The 13,550-nt window shown below is 64.3% G+C and overlaps 2 protein-coding genes across 2 annotated transcripts; one reads left to right on the plus strand and one right to left on the minus strand.

Annotated features, from left to right (window-relative positions):
- Positions 1-678: 678 nt before the first annotated feature.
- On the minus strand, positions 679-9,494 carry LOC140001071 (cohesin subunit SA-3-like). Its single transcript, XM_072032210.1, has 16 exons — positions 9,437-9,494; positions 8,879-8,950; positions 8,698-8,770; positions 8,290-8,442; positions 7,685-7,755; positions 7,108-7,195; positions 6,936-7,016; positions 6,145-6,237; positions 5,893-6,061; positions 4,365-4,498; positions 4,175-4,276; positions 3,418-3,563; positions 2,578-2,718; positions 2,022-2,155; positions 1,680-1,785; positions 679-691 (listed from the first exon to the last, which is right to left on the minus strand). The coding sequence occupies exons 2-16, from the start codon at positions 8,935-8,937 to the stop codon at positions 679-681; spliced, it is 1,563 nt and encodes a 520-aa protein (XP_071888311.1). The 5' UTR covers positions 8,938-8,950; positions 9,437-9,494.
- A 2,380-nt stretch (positions 9,495-11,874) lies between these two features.
- Positions 11,875-13,517, plus strand: LOC140001118 (cohesin subunit SA-3-like). Its single transcript, XM_072032292.1, has 5 exons — positions 11,875-12,078; positions 12,154-12,252; positions 12,556-12,652; positions 12,732-12,808; positions 12,992-13,517. Exons 2-5 carry the CDS (start codon positions 12,229-12,231, stop codon positions 13,154-13,156), a joined length of 363 nt encoding a protein of 120 aa, XP_071888393.1. The 5' UTR covers positions 11,875-12,078; positions 12,154-12,228; the 3' UTR covers positions 13,157-13,517.
- Positions 13,518-13,550: the final 33 nt, after the last annotated feature.

A 13,550-nucleotide genomic window follows, 5' to 3' on the forward strand; every position in this document is an offset into this window, starting at 1 on the left:
GGACACGGGACAAGGACATCAGGAGAAGGACATTGGGATGGGGACACGGGGACAGGGGGACAATGGGATGGGGACAGCAGGATGGGGATATTGGGGACAAGGACATTGGTAATGGGGACACTGGGATGGGGACAGGGGGACAAGGACATCAGGGTGGGGACAGCGGGATGGGGACACGGGGGCATCAGAACAAGCACATCGGGGTGGGGACATTGGGACAGGGACAGTGGGACGGGAACACGGGGACAAGGACATCGGGATGGGGACAGCAGGGTGACGTTGGGATGGGGACATGGGGACAAGGACACTGGGATCACATCGGGATGGGGACACTGGGATGGGGACATCAGGGAGGGGACATCAGGACGAGGACATTGGGGTGGGGACAGTGGGATGGGGACAACCCCAATGGGGACATCGAGGACAGGGACATTGGGGGGGGGGGGGCACAAGGATGGGGGGGACAAGGACAAAGAGGGGGGGACACGGGGATGGGGTGGGGACATCAGCGGGGGACCCACTGTGACCAGACCCCCCCTGTCCCCCCCCAAAACTAAACTTTTTTGAGGCCGCGTTGCCAATCCCGCTGTTTATTGAACCAAACCCCAACATTTTGGGCTCAGAACAGCAAAAAACAGGCAAAACCAGAAACGACGCCTTCCGGCTGTGGCTCCATGCTCAGTGCTCAGTCCTGGGGGAGAGAAACCCCCCAAAAATGGGGGGGGGCAATTTGGGGGGGGTCCCCCAATTTCTGGGGGGATTCCCCAGACTTTGGGGGGGTCCCCAATTTGGGGGGGGGGCTGTAAGAGGGGGGAGGGTGAAAATGGGGGCAGGATTTGGGGGGAGGTGGAAATGGGGGGGTGCATTTGGGGGGGCAAATTTTTGGGGGGAGCAAAATTGGGGGGGGGATTGGGGTAAAATTGGAGGGGGTATTTGGGGGGGGAGGGTGGAAATGGAGGCAATTTTGGGGTGGGGGGGCCCAAATTTGGGGAGGGGGGAAGTAGGGGGGGTAAACAAAAAAAAAAAGGGGGGGCGTTGGGGGGAAATTTGGGGGGGGAGGCAACATTTCGCCCCCCTCCCTCACCTCGATTCCCAGGATGGTGGAGTCAAAGAGGTCCCGAACCTGGGGGGGGGGGGAAGCACCCAGGACCCCCCCCTTGGTGCTGGGGGGGCCGTGGGGGGGGGGCTCACCTGGTCTAGCTGCGGGGGGGGCTCCTCGCTGCTGCCCCCCCCCCTCTCCTCCTCCTCCTCCTCCTCCTCCTCCTCCTCCTCCTCTTCCTCCTCCACCACGCTTAAGCTGGGGACGAATCTGGGAGCCCTCCAAGTATGCCCAGTGCCTCCCAGTATGCCCAGTGCCCCCCCAGTATGCCCAGTGCCCCCCCGCAGTCCCTCCCAGTACGCTCATTGCCCCCCCAGTCCCATCCCAGTGCTCTCCAATATGCCCAGGGCCTCCCCCCAGTCCTTCCCAGTATGCCCAGTGCCCCCCCAGTCCCTCCCACTATGCTCAGTGCCCTCCCAGTCCAATCCCAGTATCCCCCAGTGTCCCCCCAGTATGCCCATTGCTCCTCCAGTCCCATCCCAGTGCTCCCCGATATGCCCAGTGCCACCCCAGTCTCACCCTAGTGCCTCCCAGTCCCCCCCAGTCCCCTTCCAGTGCCCCCCAGTATGCCCAAACTCACCTGCTGGGGCCGGGAACGCAGAGCTCCCAGGGGGGGCTGGGGGGGGCCCGCAGCACTGTGGAGGTGAGCGCCGGGCTGAGGGGGGGGCTGGGGCCCTGCCAGGTCTCTGGGGGGGGGGGGGGGGGGCACAAAAAGGGGGGGGGGCGATGTGAGACCCCCCCACACACAGGGTTTGTCCCCAAGGACCCCCCCCAATTTGTCACCTCCCTCCCTTGGGGGGGGGGGCAGGGACAAGGGGGGGGACACAGGGACAAGGGGGGGTCACAGGGACAAGGGAGGGGGGGAGATTGGGGGGGGGGCACATTGGGGGGGGTCCCGGGGGGGCGCTGCCCCCCCCCTCACCTTCCGTGCGCCTCCTCTTTTGGGGGGGCTCGGGGGGCTGCAGGGAGCGGTGGTAGGCGGCCAGGGGGGGCCACGGGGACCGCTCCGGGGGGGTCATCCCCAGCTGCTGGCAGCTCTGCTGCAGGTGGGTCAGCCTGGGGGGGGGGGCAAAAATTAGGGGGGGACCCCAAATCCACCCCCCCAGGGCCCCCAAATTTTCCTCCAAGAACCCCAAATCCCCCCCTGCACCCCAAATCCCCCCCAGGACCCAACCCCCCCCCCAGGAACCCCATATCCCCATACAAGGACCCCAAATCCCCCCCAGGAACCCCAAATCCCCCCCTCCGGACCCCAAATCTCCCCAAAATCCCCCCCCAAGGACCCCAAATCCCCCCTAGGGACCCCAAATCCCTCCCAAGGACCCCAAATCCCCCCCTAATTTTCCCCGAGGACCCCAAGACCCCCCCTCAAGGACCCCAACCCCCCCCAGGAACCCCAAATCCCCCCTCCGGACCCCAAATCTCCCCAAAATCCCCCCCAGGACCCCAAATCCCCTCCCCAGGACCCCCCCACTCACAGCAGGACTCGGTCGGGGGGCAGCAGGCGGGGGGAGAACTCGCTGAGTACCTCCAGGAAGGGCAGGTACAGGGGGGCCCCCACCGGATCCCCCCCCGGACCCCCCCCCGGACCCTCTTGTAGGGCAAAGGCGATGCCGTCCCTGGGGGGGGGGGGGGGGGGGCACAGAGCAGGGGGGGTCAGGCCTGGGACCCCCAAATCCCCCCAGGTCCCCCCAGACCCCCCCAAATCCTCCCCAAATTCCTCAGCCCCCCCCTCAAATCTCTCAGCCCCCCAAGATTACCCTGCCCCCCCCCAAAACACCCCTAACACCCCATAGCTCCCCCTAACACTCCATAGCCCCCCCAATACCCCATAGTCACCCCCCCCAAATCTCCCAGGCCCCCCCAACACCCCCAAATTCCTCAGCCCCCCCCCCAAATCCCTCCAGGCCCCCCCAAAATCCCCCAAACCTCCCCAAGCCCCCCCAAATGGCTCAGCGCCCCAAAAATAACCCTTTGACACCCCACCCAAAAATACCAAAGACCCCCCCAACACCCCATAATCCCCCCTAAAATCACCCAGACCCCCCCAGCACCCCAAAACCCCCTCCCCACATCCCCAGACCCCCCCCCAAAACAACGAAGCCCCCCCCCAAATACCCCTGAGCCCCCCCAAATGCTCCTGGCCCCCCAAAACCCCCACAACTCCCTCCCATCACCCCTAAACCCCCTCCAAACACCCCAAATCCCTCTCCCTGCACCCCAAATCCCCTCCTATCCCCCCCAAACCCCCTCCCCACACCCCCAGGACCCCCCCCCCAAATATCCGTGCCCCTCCCCCCCGGTGCCCCCCCCGTTACCGGTGCAGGCGCAGCAGCACTTGGCGGTTGGGTTGGGGGCGGGGGCCGAAGAAGAGGGAGAGGCGGCGCCCCAAATCCCGCAGCCCCCCAAAAGCGGGGACCCCCCGCACCCCGGGGCCGTGCTCCATCAGCAGCTCCGTCATCACCTGGGGGGGGGCACGGTCAGAAAGACCCCAAAATCCCCTCCCCCGGAGTCCCCCCAGTAATCCCAAATCCACCTGGAGCCCCCCAGGGACCCCAGAAGCCCCCCCTAGAGCCCCCCCATGACCCCAAATCCCGCTGAAGCTCCCCCCCAGGAACCCCAGTAATCCCAAAATCCCCCTGGAGCCCAACCCCCAATCCCCAAATTCCCCTGAAACCCCCCCCCAAAGACCTTCTGGAGCCCCCCAAAGAACCCCAAAGCCCCCTCTAGTGCCCCCCCCACAACCCCAAATCCTCCTCTGGGGCTCCAAAAGACCCCTTGGAGCCCACAGAGAAACCCCAAAGCCCCCCCTGGAGCCCCCCAAACAACTTCTGGAGGCCCCCAGAACTTCCAAGAGCACCACAGGGACCCCAAAGCCCCCTCCGGAGCCCCCCAGGACCACCTGGAGCCCCCCAAGGAACCCTAAAGCCCCCTCTGGAGCCCCCCAGGCCCCCCCAAATCCCCCTGAAACCCCCCCAGGACCTCCTGGAGCCCCCAAAGTGTCCCCAAATCCCCCTCTGGAGCCCCCCAGGCCCCCCAAATCCCCCTGAAGCTCCCCCAGGAACCCCCCCGGACCTGCTGCAGGCTGAGCAGCACGACGCGCGCCCACTCCTGGCCGTCCATGCGGTGGATGCACGCCAGCGTCTCCTTGATGATGTCCCCGTACTCGGCGTGAAACTGGGGGGAAACGGGGGGGCACGGGGGGTCCCCAAAGAGCCGAGGGGACAGCAGGGGGGGGGGACAGTGTCCCCAGCCCTGTCCCCACCTTGTCATAGTACTTCAAGACGTCAGAGGTGGCGCTGGGCTCCAGGACGTTGTAGATGATGAGCTTGCAGAAGCCGGCCAGCAGCATGCGGCGGCAGTGCAGGTCCTCCATGTGTGCCTCGGCGGCATCGGGCTCTGCGGGGACAAGGGGACAGCTTGGGGACAGCTTGGGGACAGCTTGGGGACACGGAAAGGACGCCAGGAGCAGCTGGGGGAGGTCCTCCGTGGGGTTTGGGGGCACTAAGGGGATGTTGAGGGGATTTGGGGCACCGAAGGGATGCCAGGAGCAGCTGGGAGAAGTCCTTCAGGGGGACTGGGGACATCTTGGGGACACAGGGAACATCTTGGGGACACTGAGGGGACATTAAAGGGACACCAGGAGCAGCTGGGGGAGATCCTCCATGGGGTTTGGGGACACTAAGGGGATGTTGAGGGGATTTGGGGCACCAAAGGGAAGCCAGAACCAGATGGGAGAAGTCCTCCAGGGAGATTGGGGACATCTTGGGGGCATCAGAGGGACACAGGGGACATCTTGGGGACACTGAAAGGACACTAAAGGGACACCAGGAGCAGCCAGTGTAGCTCCTCCGTAGGGTTTGGAGGCACTAAGGGGACGTTGAGGGGATTGGGGGCACCAAAGGGATGCCAGGAGCAGCTGGGAGAAGTCCTCCAGGGGGCTTGGGGACATGTTGGGGACACTGAGGACACTAAGGGGACTCAAGGGACATCGAGGGGACAGCCTGGGGATGCCAGGAGCAGCTGGGGGAGGTCCTTGAGAGGGTTTGGGGACACTAAGGGAACATTGAGGGGCCTTGGGACACCAAAGGGATGCCAGGAGCAGCTGGGGATGGTCCTTGAGGGGGCTTGGGAGGGCAAGGGGACACTGAGGGGACACCTGTGGACATGAGGGCCACCTGGGGGCTACCAGGGCCACCTGTGGACCACCTTAGGGACATGAGGGGACATCTTGGGGTCACCAAGGACACGTCAGAAACACCCTGAGGCCACCAGGGACTGCTCGGAGATGTCCTGGGGCCACTTTGGGGCCACTTGGGCCACCTGGGGACCACCAGGGCCACCTGGGGACCACCTTGGGGACACAAGAGGACACCCTGGGGACATGAGGGGACACCTTGGGGACACGAGGGGACATCTCCGAGCCACCAGAGCCACGCCAAAGACATCTTGAGGCCACCAGGGCCTGCTCGGAGATGTCCTGGGGCCACTTTGGGGCCACTTGGGCCACCTGGGGACCACCAGGGCCACCTGGGGACCACCTTGGGGACACAAGAGGACACCCTGGGGACATGAGGGGACACCTTGGGGACACGAGGGGACATCTCCGAGCCACCAGAGCCACGCCAAAGACATCTTGAGGCCACCAGGGCCTGCTCGGAGATGTCCTGGGGCCACCCTAGGGCCATCGGGGCCACCTGGACCGCTTTGGGGCCACCTCACGAGCACAGGGGCCACCTGGTGCTCACCGGGGCCACCTTGGGGACGGGTTGGGGACGCGTTGGGGACCTCACCGTCACCGTCCCTGTCCCCAGGGCTGAAGACGTGGTCGAGGAGCACGGCGGCCAGCTGGGAGCGCAGCTCCACGTCGGGCACCAGCCGCAGTGGGGCCAGCGCCGCCCCGGCCCCGCGTGTCTCCGAGGGGCCCAGCACCAGCAGGAGGTCACTCAGCACCACGAAGGCCTTGGGGACAACGGGGACAACGGGGACAAGGTCGGCACGGGGCCACCGAGGTGCCACCTCGCCCTCTGTCCCCTCGCTGTCACCTGCTCCCGGACGCCGGCGTCGCCGTTGGAGAGGCAGCTCTGGCACAGGGCGCAGAAGGAGGTGGTTTTGTCCTTCAGGCTCAGCAGCTGCTCCTGGGGACAGCCGGGTGGCATTTGGGGACAGCCGGCTGGCACCTGGGGATGTCCCCAAGCCGGGGCCACGTCCTCGCAAAGAGGGGGTTGTCCCCCTGTTGTCCCCTCCCCGTTGTCCCCTTGTTGTCCGTCCCCACCCCAGGGTGGTGGCGCTGCGGTCCCTGTCCCCATGTCCCTGTGTCCTATTTCTGTCCCCATGTCCCTGTCCCTGTCCCCATGTCCTATCCCTGTCCCCATGTTCATGTCCCTGTCCCTGTGTCCTATTCCTGTCCCCATGTCCTGTCCCCATGTCCCCATCCACGTCCCCATGTCCTATTCCTGTCCCTGTGTCCAATTCTTGTCCCAATGTCCCCATCCATGTCCCCATGTCCATGTTCCTGTCCCCCTGTCCTGTCCCCGTGTCCTATCCCTGTCCCCATATCCTGTCCCTGTCCCCTGCCCCATGTCCCTCTGTCCCCATGTCCCCAGCCCCGCCCAGTGTCCCCACATCCCCGTCCCCACACCCCTGCCCCCTTCCCAACGTCCCCAAACCCCCAAGTCCCTGTCCCCACAGCGTCCCTTTTCTCCCCTTACCCCCAGTGTCCCCATGTCCCCGTCCCCTCCCCCAGTGCCCCCATGTCCCTGTCCCCTTCCCCAGTGTCCCCAATGTCCCCAACTGTCCCCAGTGTCCCCAGTTGTCCCCATGTCCCCAAGCTCACCTGGGGGACGTCGGTGTTGGCCAGCCGCGACAGCTCCCAGAGGATGTGGAAGTGGGCGCAGGTGATGGCGGGGACAAGGAGCTGTGGGGACACACAGTGGCCTCGTGTCCCCTCCCTGGAGTTGTCCCCAATGTCCCCAGTGTCCCCCAGTGTCCCCAGTGTCCCCAGGTACCTGCGGGGGCACCTCGCCCGTGTCGGCCGCGCGCCGCAGGAGGAGGGTGCAGGGCTCGAAGAGCTGCCAGGGCGTCAGGTCGTGGGCGCTGCGGGGACAGGGACAGGGGACATGGGGACAGGGGACATGGGGACATGGGAACATGGGGACAGGGGACATGGGGACAGGGGACATGGGGATATGGGGACAGGGAGGTGGGGACACCGGGAAGGGGACAGGGACATGGAAATGGGGACAGGGACATTGGTAAGGGGATGGAGACACTGGGAAGGGGATGGGGACATTGGGAAGGGGACGGGGATACTGGGAAGGGGATGCGGACATGGGGACAGGGACCTGGGGATACTGGGAAGGGGACATCAGGAAATACTAGGGACACGGGAATAGGGGGAAAGGGGACAGGGACATGGGGCCAGTGCCCCAGGGGATGGGGGGGGACGCTTGGGGATGGGGGGGGACACATTGGGGACACATTGGGGACACTTTGGGGACACTTCGGGGACACTTCGGGGACATGTTGGGGACACGCCGGGGACACGTTGGGGACGGGGGGACACGTTGGGGACACGGGGCACACTTGAAGAGGACGGAGAGGTGCTTTAGGGTGGCGGCGGCGCTGTACAGCTCCTCCTCGTCCAGGGACGGCAACTGTGGGGGGAGTCAGGGGGTTGGGGACAGCTGGGGACACCCCGGGGGGCTGGGGACACCCCAACACCCCCCCCCAAGCTCTTAGCCCCCCAAACCACCCCAAATCCATCCCAAATCCCCTATAACCCCTCCGAATCCCCGCAAATCCCCTATAGCCCCTCTGAATCCCCCCCAAATCCCCCCATTTTCCCCCTGACTCTACCCAAATCTGCTCTAACCCCCCCAAATACTCCTATAATCCCCCTGAATCCCCCCCAAATCCCTTATAACCCCTCAGAATCCCCCTAAATCCCTCCAAAGCCACCCCAAATTCCCTCTACGCCCCCAAATCCCCCTATAATTCCCCTGAATCCCCTCCAAATCCCCTCTAATCCCCCAAATACCCCTATAAACCCCCTGAATCCCCCTAATCCCCTATAACCCCCTGAATCCCTCCAAACCCACCCCAAATCCCCCCCAAATCCCCTCTAACCCACCCCAAATCCCTCTGAACCCCCCCCAAACCCCCCCCAAATCCCCCGACTCCCCCCGTACCCGCAGCAGGCGGTGGCAGCGCTCCCCCAGCAGGTCCCCCAGGCGGCTCCTCAGCAGCTCCCACCGCCCCCGCACCTGCGACCCCCGGCTGTTGAGGGCCCCCTGGGCTTGGGAGGCCGCCCCCAGCACCTCCGGCCCCGTCTGCGCCAGCGCCTGCTCCAGGGGTTGCGGGGTATGGGGTGTGGGTCACGGCCACCCCAAAGGGCCAGGGGACACGGGGACCCTACGGGGAATGGGGACCCCAAAGGCCAAGGGGATATGGGGACCCTATAAGGATTGGGGACACGGGGACCCTATGGGGAATGGGCGACCCTATAAGGATTGGGGACATGGTGATCCCAAAGGGTGAGGGGACACGGGGACCCTGTAAGGACTGGGGACAGGGGGGGACACAAAGAGGACACGTACGAGGCAGGGGCCGGGCCCTCCCTGAGCCTGGTCACTTCCGGAGTCTTCATCATTTTCTGTGTTGCTGGTGGCTCTGCAAGGACAGTGGGGACAGCAAGGGGGGGCTGTTGTCACCTCCCCCCCCTAAAAAAAAATCCTCTCCCCCCCCCCCCAAAAACAACAAAAAAAAACCACAACTCACGTGCTGGGGGGGGAGCTGGGGGGCGGGTCCTGGGGACCAGCTGGGCACTTTGAGGACATGGTGACAGCAGCGCTGGGGGGGGGGACACAGGTTGGGGGGTGTTGGAAGCCCCCCCATTTGGAGAGGGCCCCCCCCAGGTCCTGCAGAATGGGGACGTGGGGGGGGCAAACACCCCCCATGAGTCGTTTGGGGGGGTCCCGAGACCCCAAACACCCCCTGAGGTTACACGGGGGGGACCCAAAGCCCCCCAGAGTCCCATTGGGGGGTGTCCCAAAGCCCCTCAAGGTCACTCGGGGGGGGACCCAAAGCCCCCAACCCCCCCGGGGCCATTTGGGGGGGGTCCCAAGGCCCCAAATCCCCCCCCCCCGAGCAGTGTGGGACAGTAACAAGGCCCCTCAAGGCCCCTCAAGGCCCCTCAAGGCCCCCCGGGGTCACACTGGGGGGGGTCCCAAGGCCCCAAAACCCCTCAGGGTAATGTGGGGGGGTCCCAAGCCCCCCCTGGGGTCACGTGAAGGGGGCTCTCCCCCCCCCCGCCTGCTTCGCCTCGCGCCGCCTCACCTCTCCCCTGCCCGCACCTGCGCCCGGCCCGCAGCGCGCACGCTCACAAACAGGGGGCGGGGCCTGGGGACGGGGGGCGGGGCCTGCGGGGCCCAGAGGAGGGCCCCTGTGGCCTGGGGTCCCTATGGGGCCCTATAGGGGAGGCCCTGTGGCCCCTAGAAGCGGGTCCCTATGGGGCCGTATGGCCTGGGGTGCTTATGGGGTCCTGTAGCTGGGTCCTTGTGGCCCCCTATGGCTTGGGGTCCCTATAGGACACTATAGGTGGTCCCTATGGCCCCCTATGGCTTGGGGTCTCCTTAGGGCCCTATAGGTGGGCCCCTATGGCCCGGGGTCCCTATGGGGCCCTATAGCCGGGTCCCTATAGCGCCCTATAACCAGGTCACTATGGTACCCCATGGCCTGGGGTCCCTATGGAGCCCTATAGCCAGTTCCCTATAACGCTCTATAACCAAGTCCCTATAGCAGCACCCTGTGGTCTGCGGTCCCTATAGGATCCTATAGGTGGGCCCCTATAGCCCCCTATTGGCCCAGGTTCCCTGTAGGGCTCTATAGGGCCCTATGGCCTGGGGTTCCTATAGGACCCTATAGGCGTCTTCCTATGGCCCTCTATGTCCCAGGGTCCCTATAGGACCCTATAGGTCCCTATAGGTCCCTAAAGCCCTATAGGTCCCTATGGCCCTCTATGGCTCTATAGGTCCCTATAGGGCTCTATAGGGCCCTATGGCGTGGGTCCCTATAGGGCCCTATAGCTGGGTCCCTATGGCCCCTATGGCCTGGGGTCCCTATAGCCCCCTATGGCCCAGGGGCGGTGCTCCCAGTGCCCCTCCAAAGCCTTCCCAGTGCTCCCAGTGCCCCTCCAGTCTCCCCCAGTGCCTCCCAGTGCCCCTCCAAAGCTTTCCCAATACTCCCAGTTCCCCCCAGTCTCTCCCAGTTCCCTCCCAGTCTCTCCCAGTTCCCCCAGTCTCTCCCAGAGTCCTGCAGCACCTTCCAGTGCTCTCCCAGTGCTTCCCGGTCTCTCCCAGCACCTCCCAGTGTCCCTCCAGCACCTCCCAGTGTCCCCCTATATCTCCCAGTGCCCCCCCAGCCTCTCCCAGTGACCCCCAACGCCCTCCCAGCTCCCCCCAGCGCCCCCCAGTCTCTCCCACTGCCCCCCCCACCCCTCCCAGTGCCCCCCCCCGACTGTCCCAGTCCCCCCCAGTCTCTCCCAGTGCCCCCTCAGCCTCTCCCAGTGCCCCCCCCGCGCCCCCCCCGGACCCCCCCAGTGCTGGGTGTGGCACCTGACACACAGCGACTCCTACGTCCTGCGGCTCTGAGGGGGGGGACGGGGACAGGGGGACAATGGGGACAGCAGGATGGGGGCATGGGGACACGGGGACAATGGGATGGGGACATGGGGACAAGGACATCAGGACAAGGACACTGGGATGGGGACATCGGGACAAGGACATCGATATGAGATCAGGATGGGGACACTGGGACAAGGACATTGGCACGGGGACATAGGGGTGGGGACATCGGGACAAGGACATTGGGATGAGGACGTTGGGATGGGGACACTGGGACAAGGACACAGGGATGGGGACATCAGGGTGGGGAGAGTGGGATGGGGACATTGGGATGACATCGGGATGACAGGATGGGGACACTGGGATGGGGACATGGGGACAAGGACATCAGGACAAGGACACTGCGATGGGGACACGGGGACAAGGACATTGGGGTGGGGACACGGGGACAAGGACATTGGGGTGGGCACATTGGGATGGGGACAGTGGGACAAGGACATTGGTAATGGGGACACTGGGATGGGGACATTGGGACAAGGACATCAGGACAAGGACATTGGGGTGGGGATACGGGGACATGGGGACAGGGGGACAATGGGCAGGGACAGCGGGATGGGGATATTGGGGACAAGGAGATCAGGACAAGGACAATGGGATGGGGACATCGGGATGGGGACACAGGGACATGGGGACAGGGGGACAAGGACAGTGGGATGGGGACATTGGGGTGGGGACACGGGGACAAGGACATCAGGATGATATCAGGGTGGGACATTGGGATGGGGACACTGGGATGAGGACAGGGGGACAAGGACATCAGAATTGGGACAGCAGGATGGTGGCATCGGGATGGGGACACAGGGACAAGGACACTGGGATGGGGACAGCAGGATGGGGACATGGGGACAGGGACATCAGGAGAAGGACATTGGGATGGGGACACGGGGACAGGGGGACAATGGGATGGGGACAGCAGGATGGGGATATTGGGGACAAAGACATTGGTAATGGGGACACTGGGATGGGGACAGGGGGACAGGGGGACAATGGGCTGGGGGGGTCAATGGGGGGAACTGGGAGGTAGTGGGAGGGCACTGGGATGGGATGGGGGGGGCACTGGGCATACTGGGGGGCACTGGGGGGGGTTATTGGGCATACTGGGAGGGATTGTCCTTGAGTTTTTGTTTTGTTTTGTTTTGTTTTTGGGGGGGGGAGGTGACAACAGCCCCCCCTTGCTGTCCCCACTGTCCCCACAGGGACACCAGCAGCAGTGACAACGACTCCGGCAGCGACTTCGAGGCCACCCTGCAGGAGAAGCGGGGGGCTCAGGGGGGGCCCAGCACCCGCCTCCGCCCTGTACGTGTCCCCTTTGTGTCCCCCCCCGTCCCCAAAGCCGTGCCCTCCCTTGTCACCCCCGTGTCACCTCCGCAGGTCCCCAAACATCCCCGGAGGGAGCCCAGCGAGGACGGCAGCAGCTCGGAGGAGAATGTCCTCTACCAGGCTGTCATGGACGGCAGGGTGGCCATCGAGGTGACACGGGGACAGGGGGGGACATGGGGACAAGGGGGGACATGGGGACATGTTGGGGGGCACAGGGACACACAGGGATAAAGGGACACGCGAGCAAAACCAGCTCCCAAAGGGACACGGGGACGTGTCCACCTTGGGAAGGGGACATGGGGGGGGGGGCATTTGCTCAAATGTGGGGCCACCACGTGCCACCACATGTCACCACATGTCACCACGTGTCACCACATGTCACCACATGTCACCACGTGTCACCACGTGTCACCACGTGTCACCATGTGTCACCACGTGTCACTGTGCCCGCAGGTGGCGGTGGACGAGTGGCTGCAGGGCTACAAGCGGGACCGGGAGCCGGCCTTCCTGGAGCTCGTCAACTTCATCGTCCGCTCCTGCGGCTGCCGAGGTGCGGCCGCCCCGCTCCCCGTCCCCCTGTCACCCCCCCGGGGGACGTCCCCGTCAGCCGCCGTGTCCCCTCCCGGCAGGCACGGTGACGCTGGCCATGCTGCGGGAGCAGCAGAACACCGAGATCATCCAGCGGCTGACCGAGACCTTCAGCGAGGTACTGGGGGATGTGTGGTGGTGTGGGGATGCCGCCATCTTGTCTCCTCTGTGAGGCGGCCATCTTGTCTCCTCTGTGAGGCGGCCATCTTGTCACCGCTGTGACGCCGCCATCTTGTCTCCTTGCATCCCCACCACTTCCTCTCTTTGCGTCCCCTCCATTTTGTCACCTGTGTGACCCCAGCATTTTGTCCCTTGTGTCCTGGATGCTTTATATTTTTCGTATTGCTGCTGTTTTGTTATTTCTGTGAGGCGGCCATCTTGTTACCTGTGTGACGCCGCCATCTTGTCACCTCACTTCCTTGCTATTTTGTCCCTCTGCATCCCTGCCACTTTGTCACCTGTGTGACCCAACGCTTTGTCCCTGTGTCCCCAACACGTTATTTTTCTGCGTTGCCTCCAGTTTGTCATCTCTGTGAGGCAGCCATCTTGTCACCTGCGTGAGGCCGCCATTTTGTCCCCTTGCGTCCCCATTTTGTCGTCCCCACAGTTCTGTCCCTTTGCGTCCCCCCATTTTGTCCCTTTGTGTGCCCCCATTTTATCCCTTTGCCTTTCCTCATTTTGTCCCTTTGTGTCCCCATTTTGTCCCTTTATGTCCCCCCCCATTTTGTCCCTTTCCATGGTCCCCCTTTTCGTTGTCCCCTTTGCATGGGACAAAATGGGTATTTTGTCCCTTTACATCCCCACCACCTTGTCCCTTTTCATTCCCAATTTCACTCCTTTCCACCGCCCCATTTTGTCCC

The sequence above is a fragment of the Anas platyrhynchos genome, chromosome 37 (genome assembly GCF_047663525.1).
Source record: "Anas platyrhynchos isolate ZD024472 breed Pekin duck chromosome 37, IASCAAS_PekinDuck_T2T, whole genome shotgun sequence".
Lineage (NCBI taxonomy): Eukaryota > Metazoa > Chordata > Aves > Anseriformes > Anatidae > Anas > Anas platyrhynchos.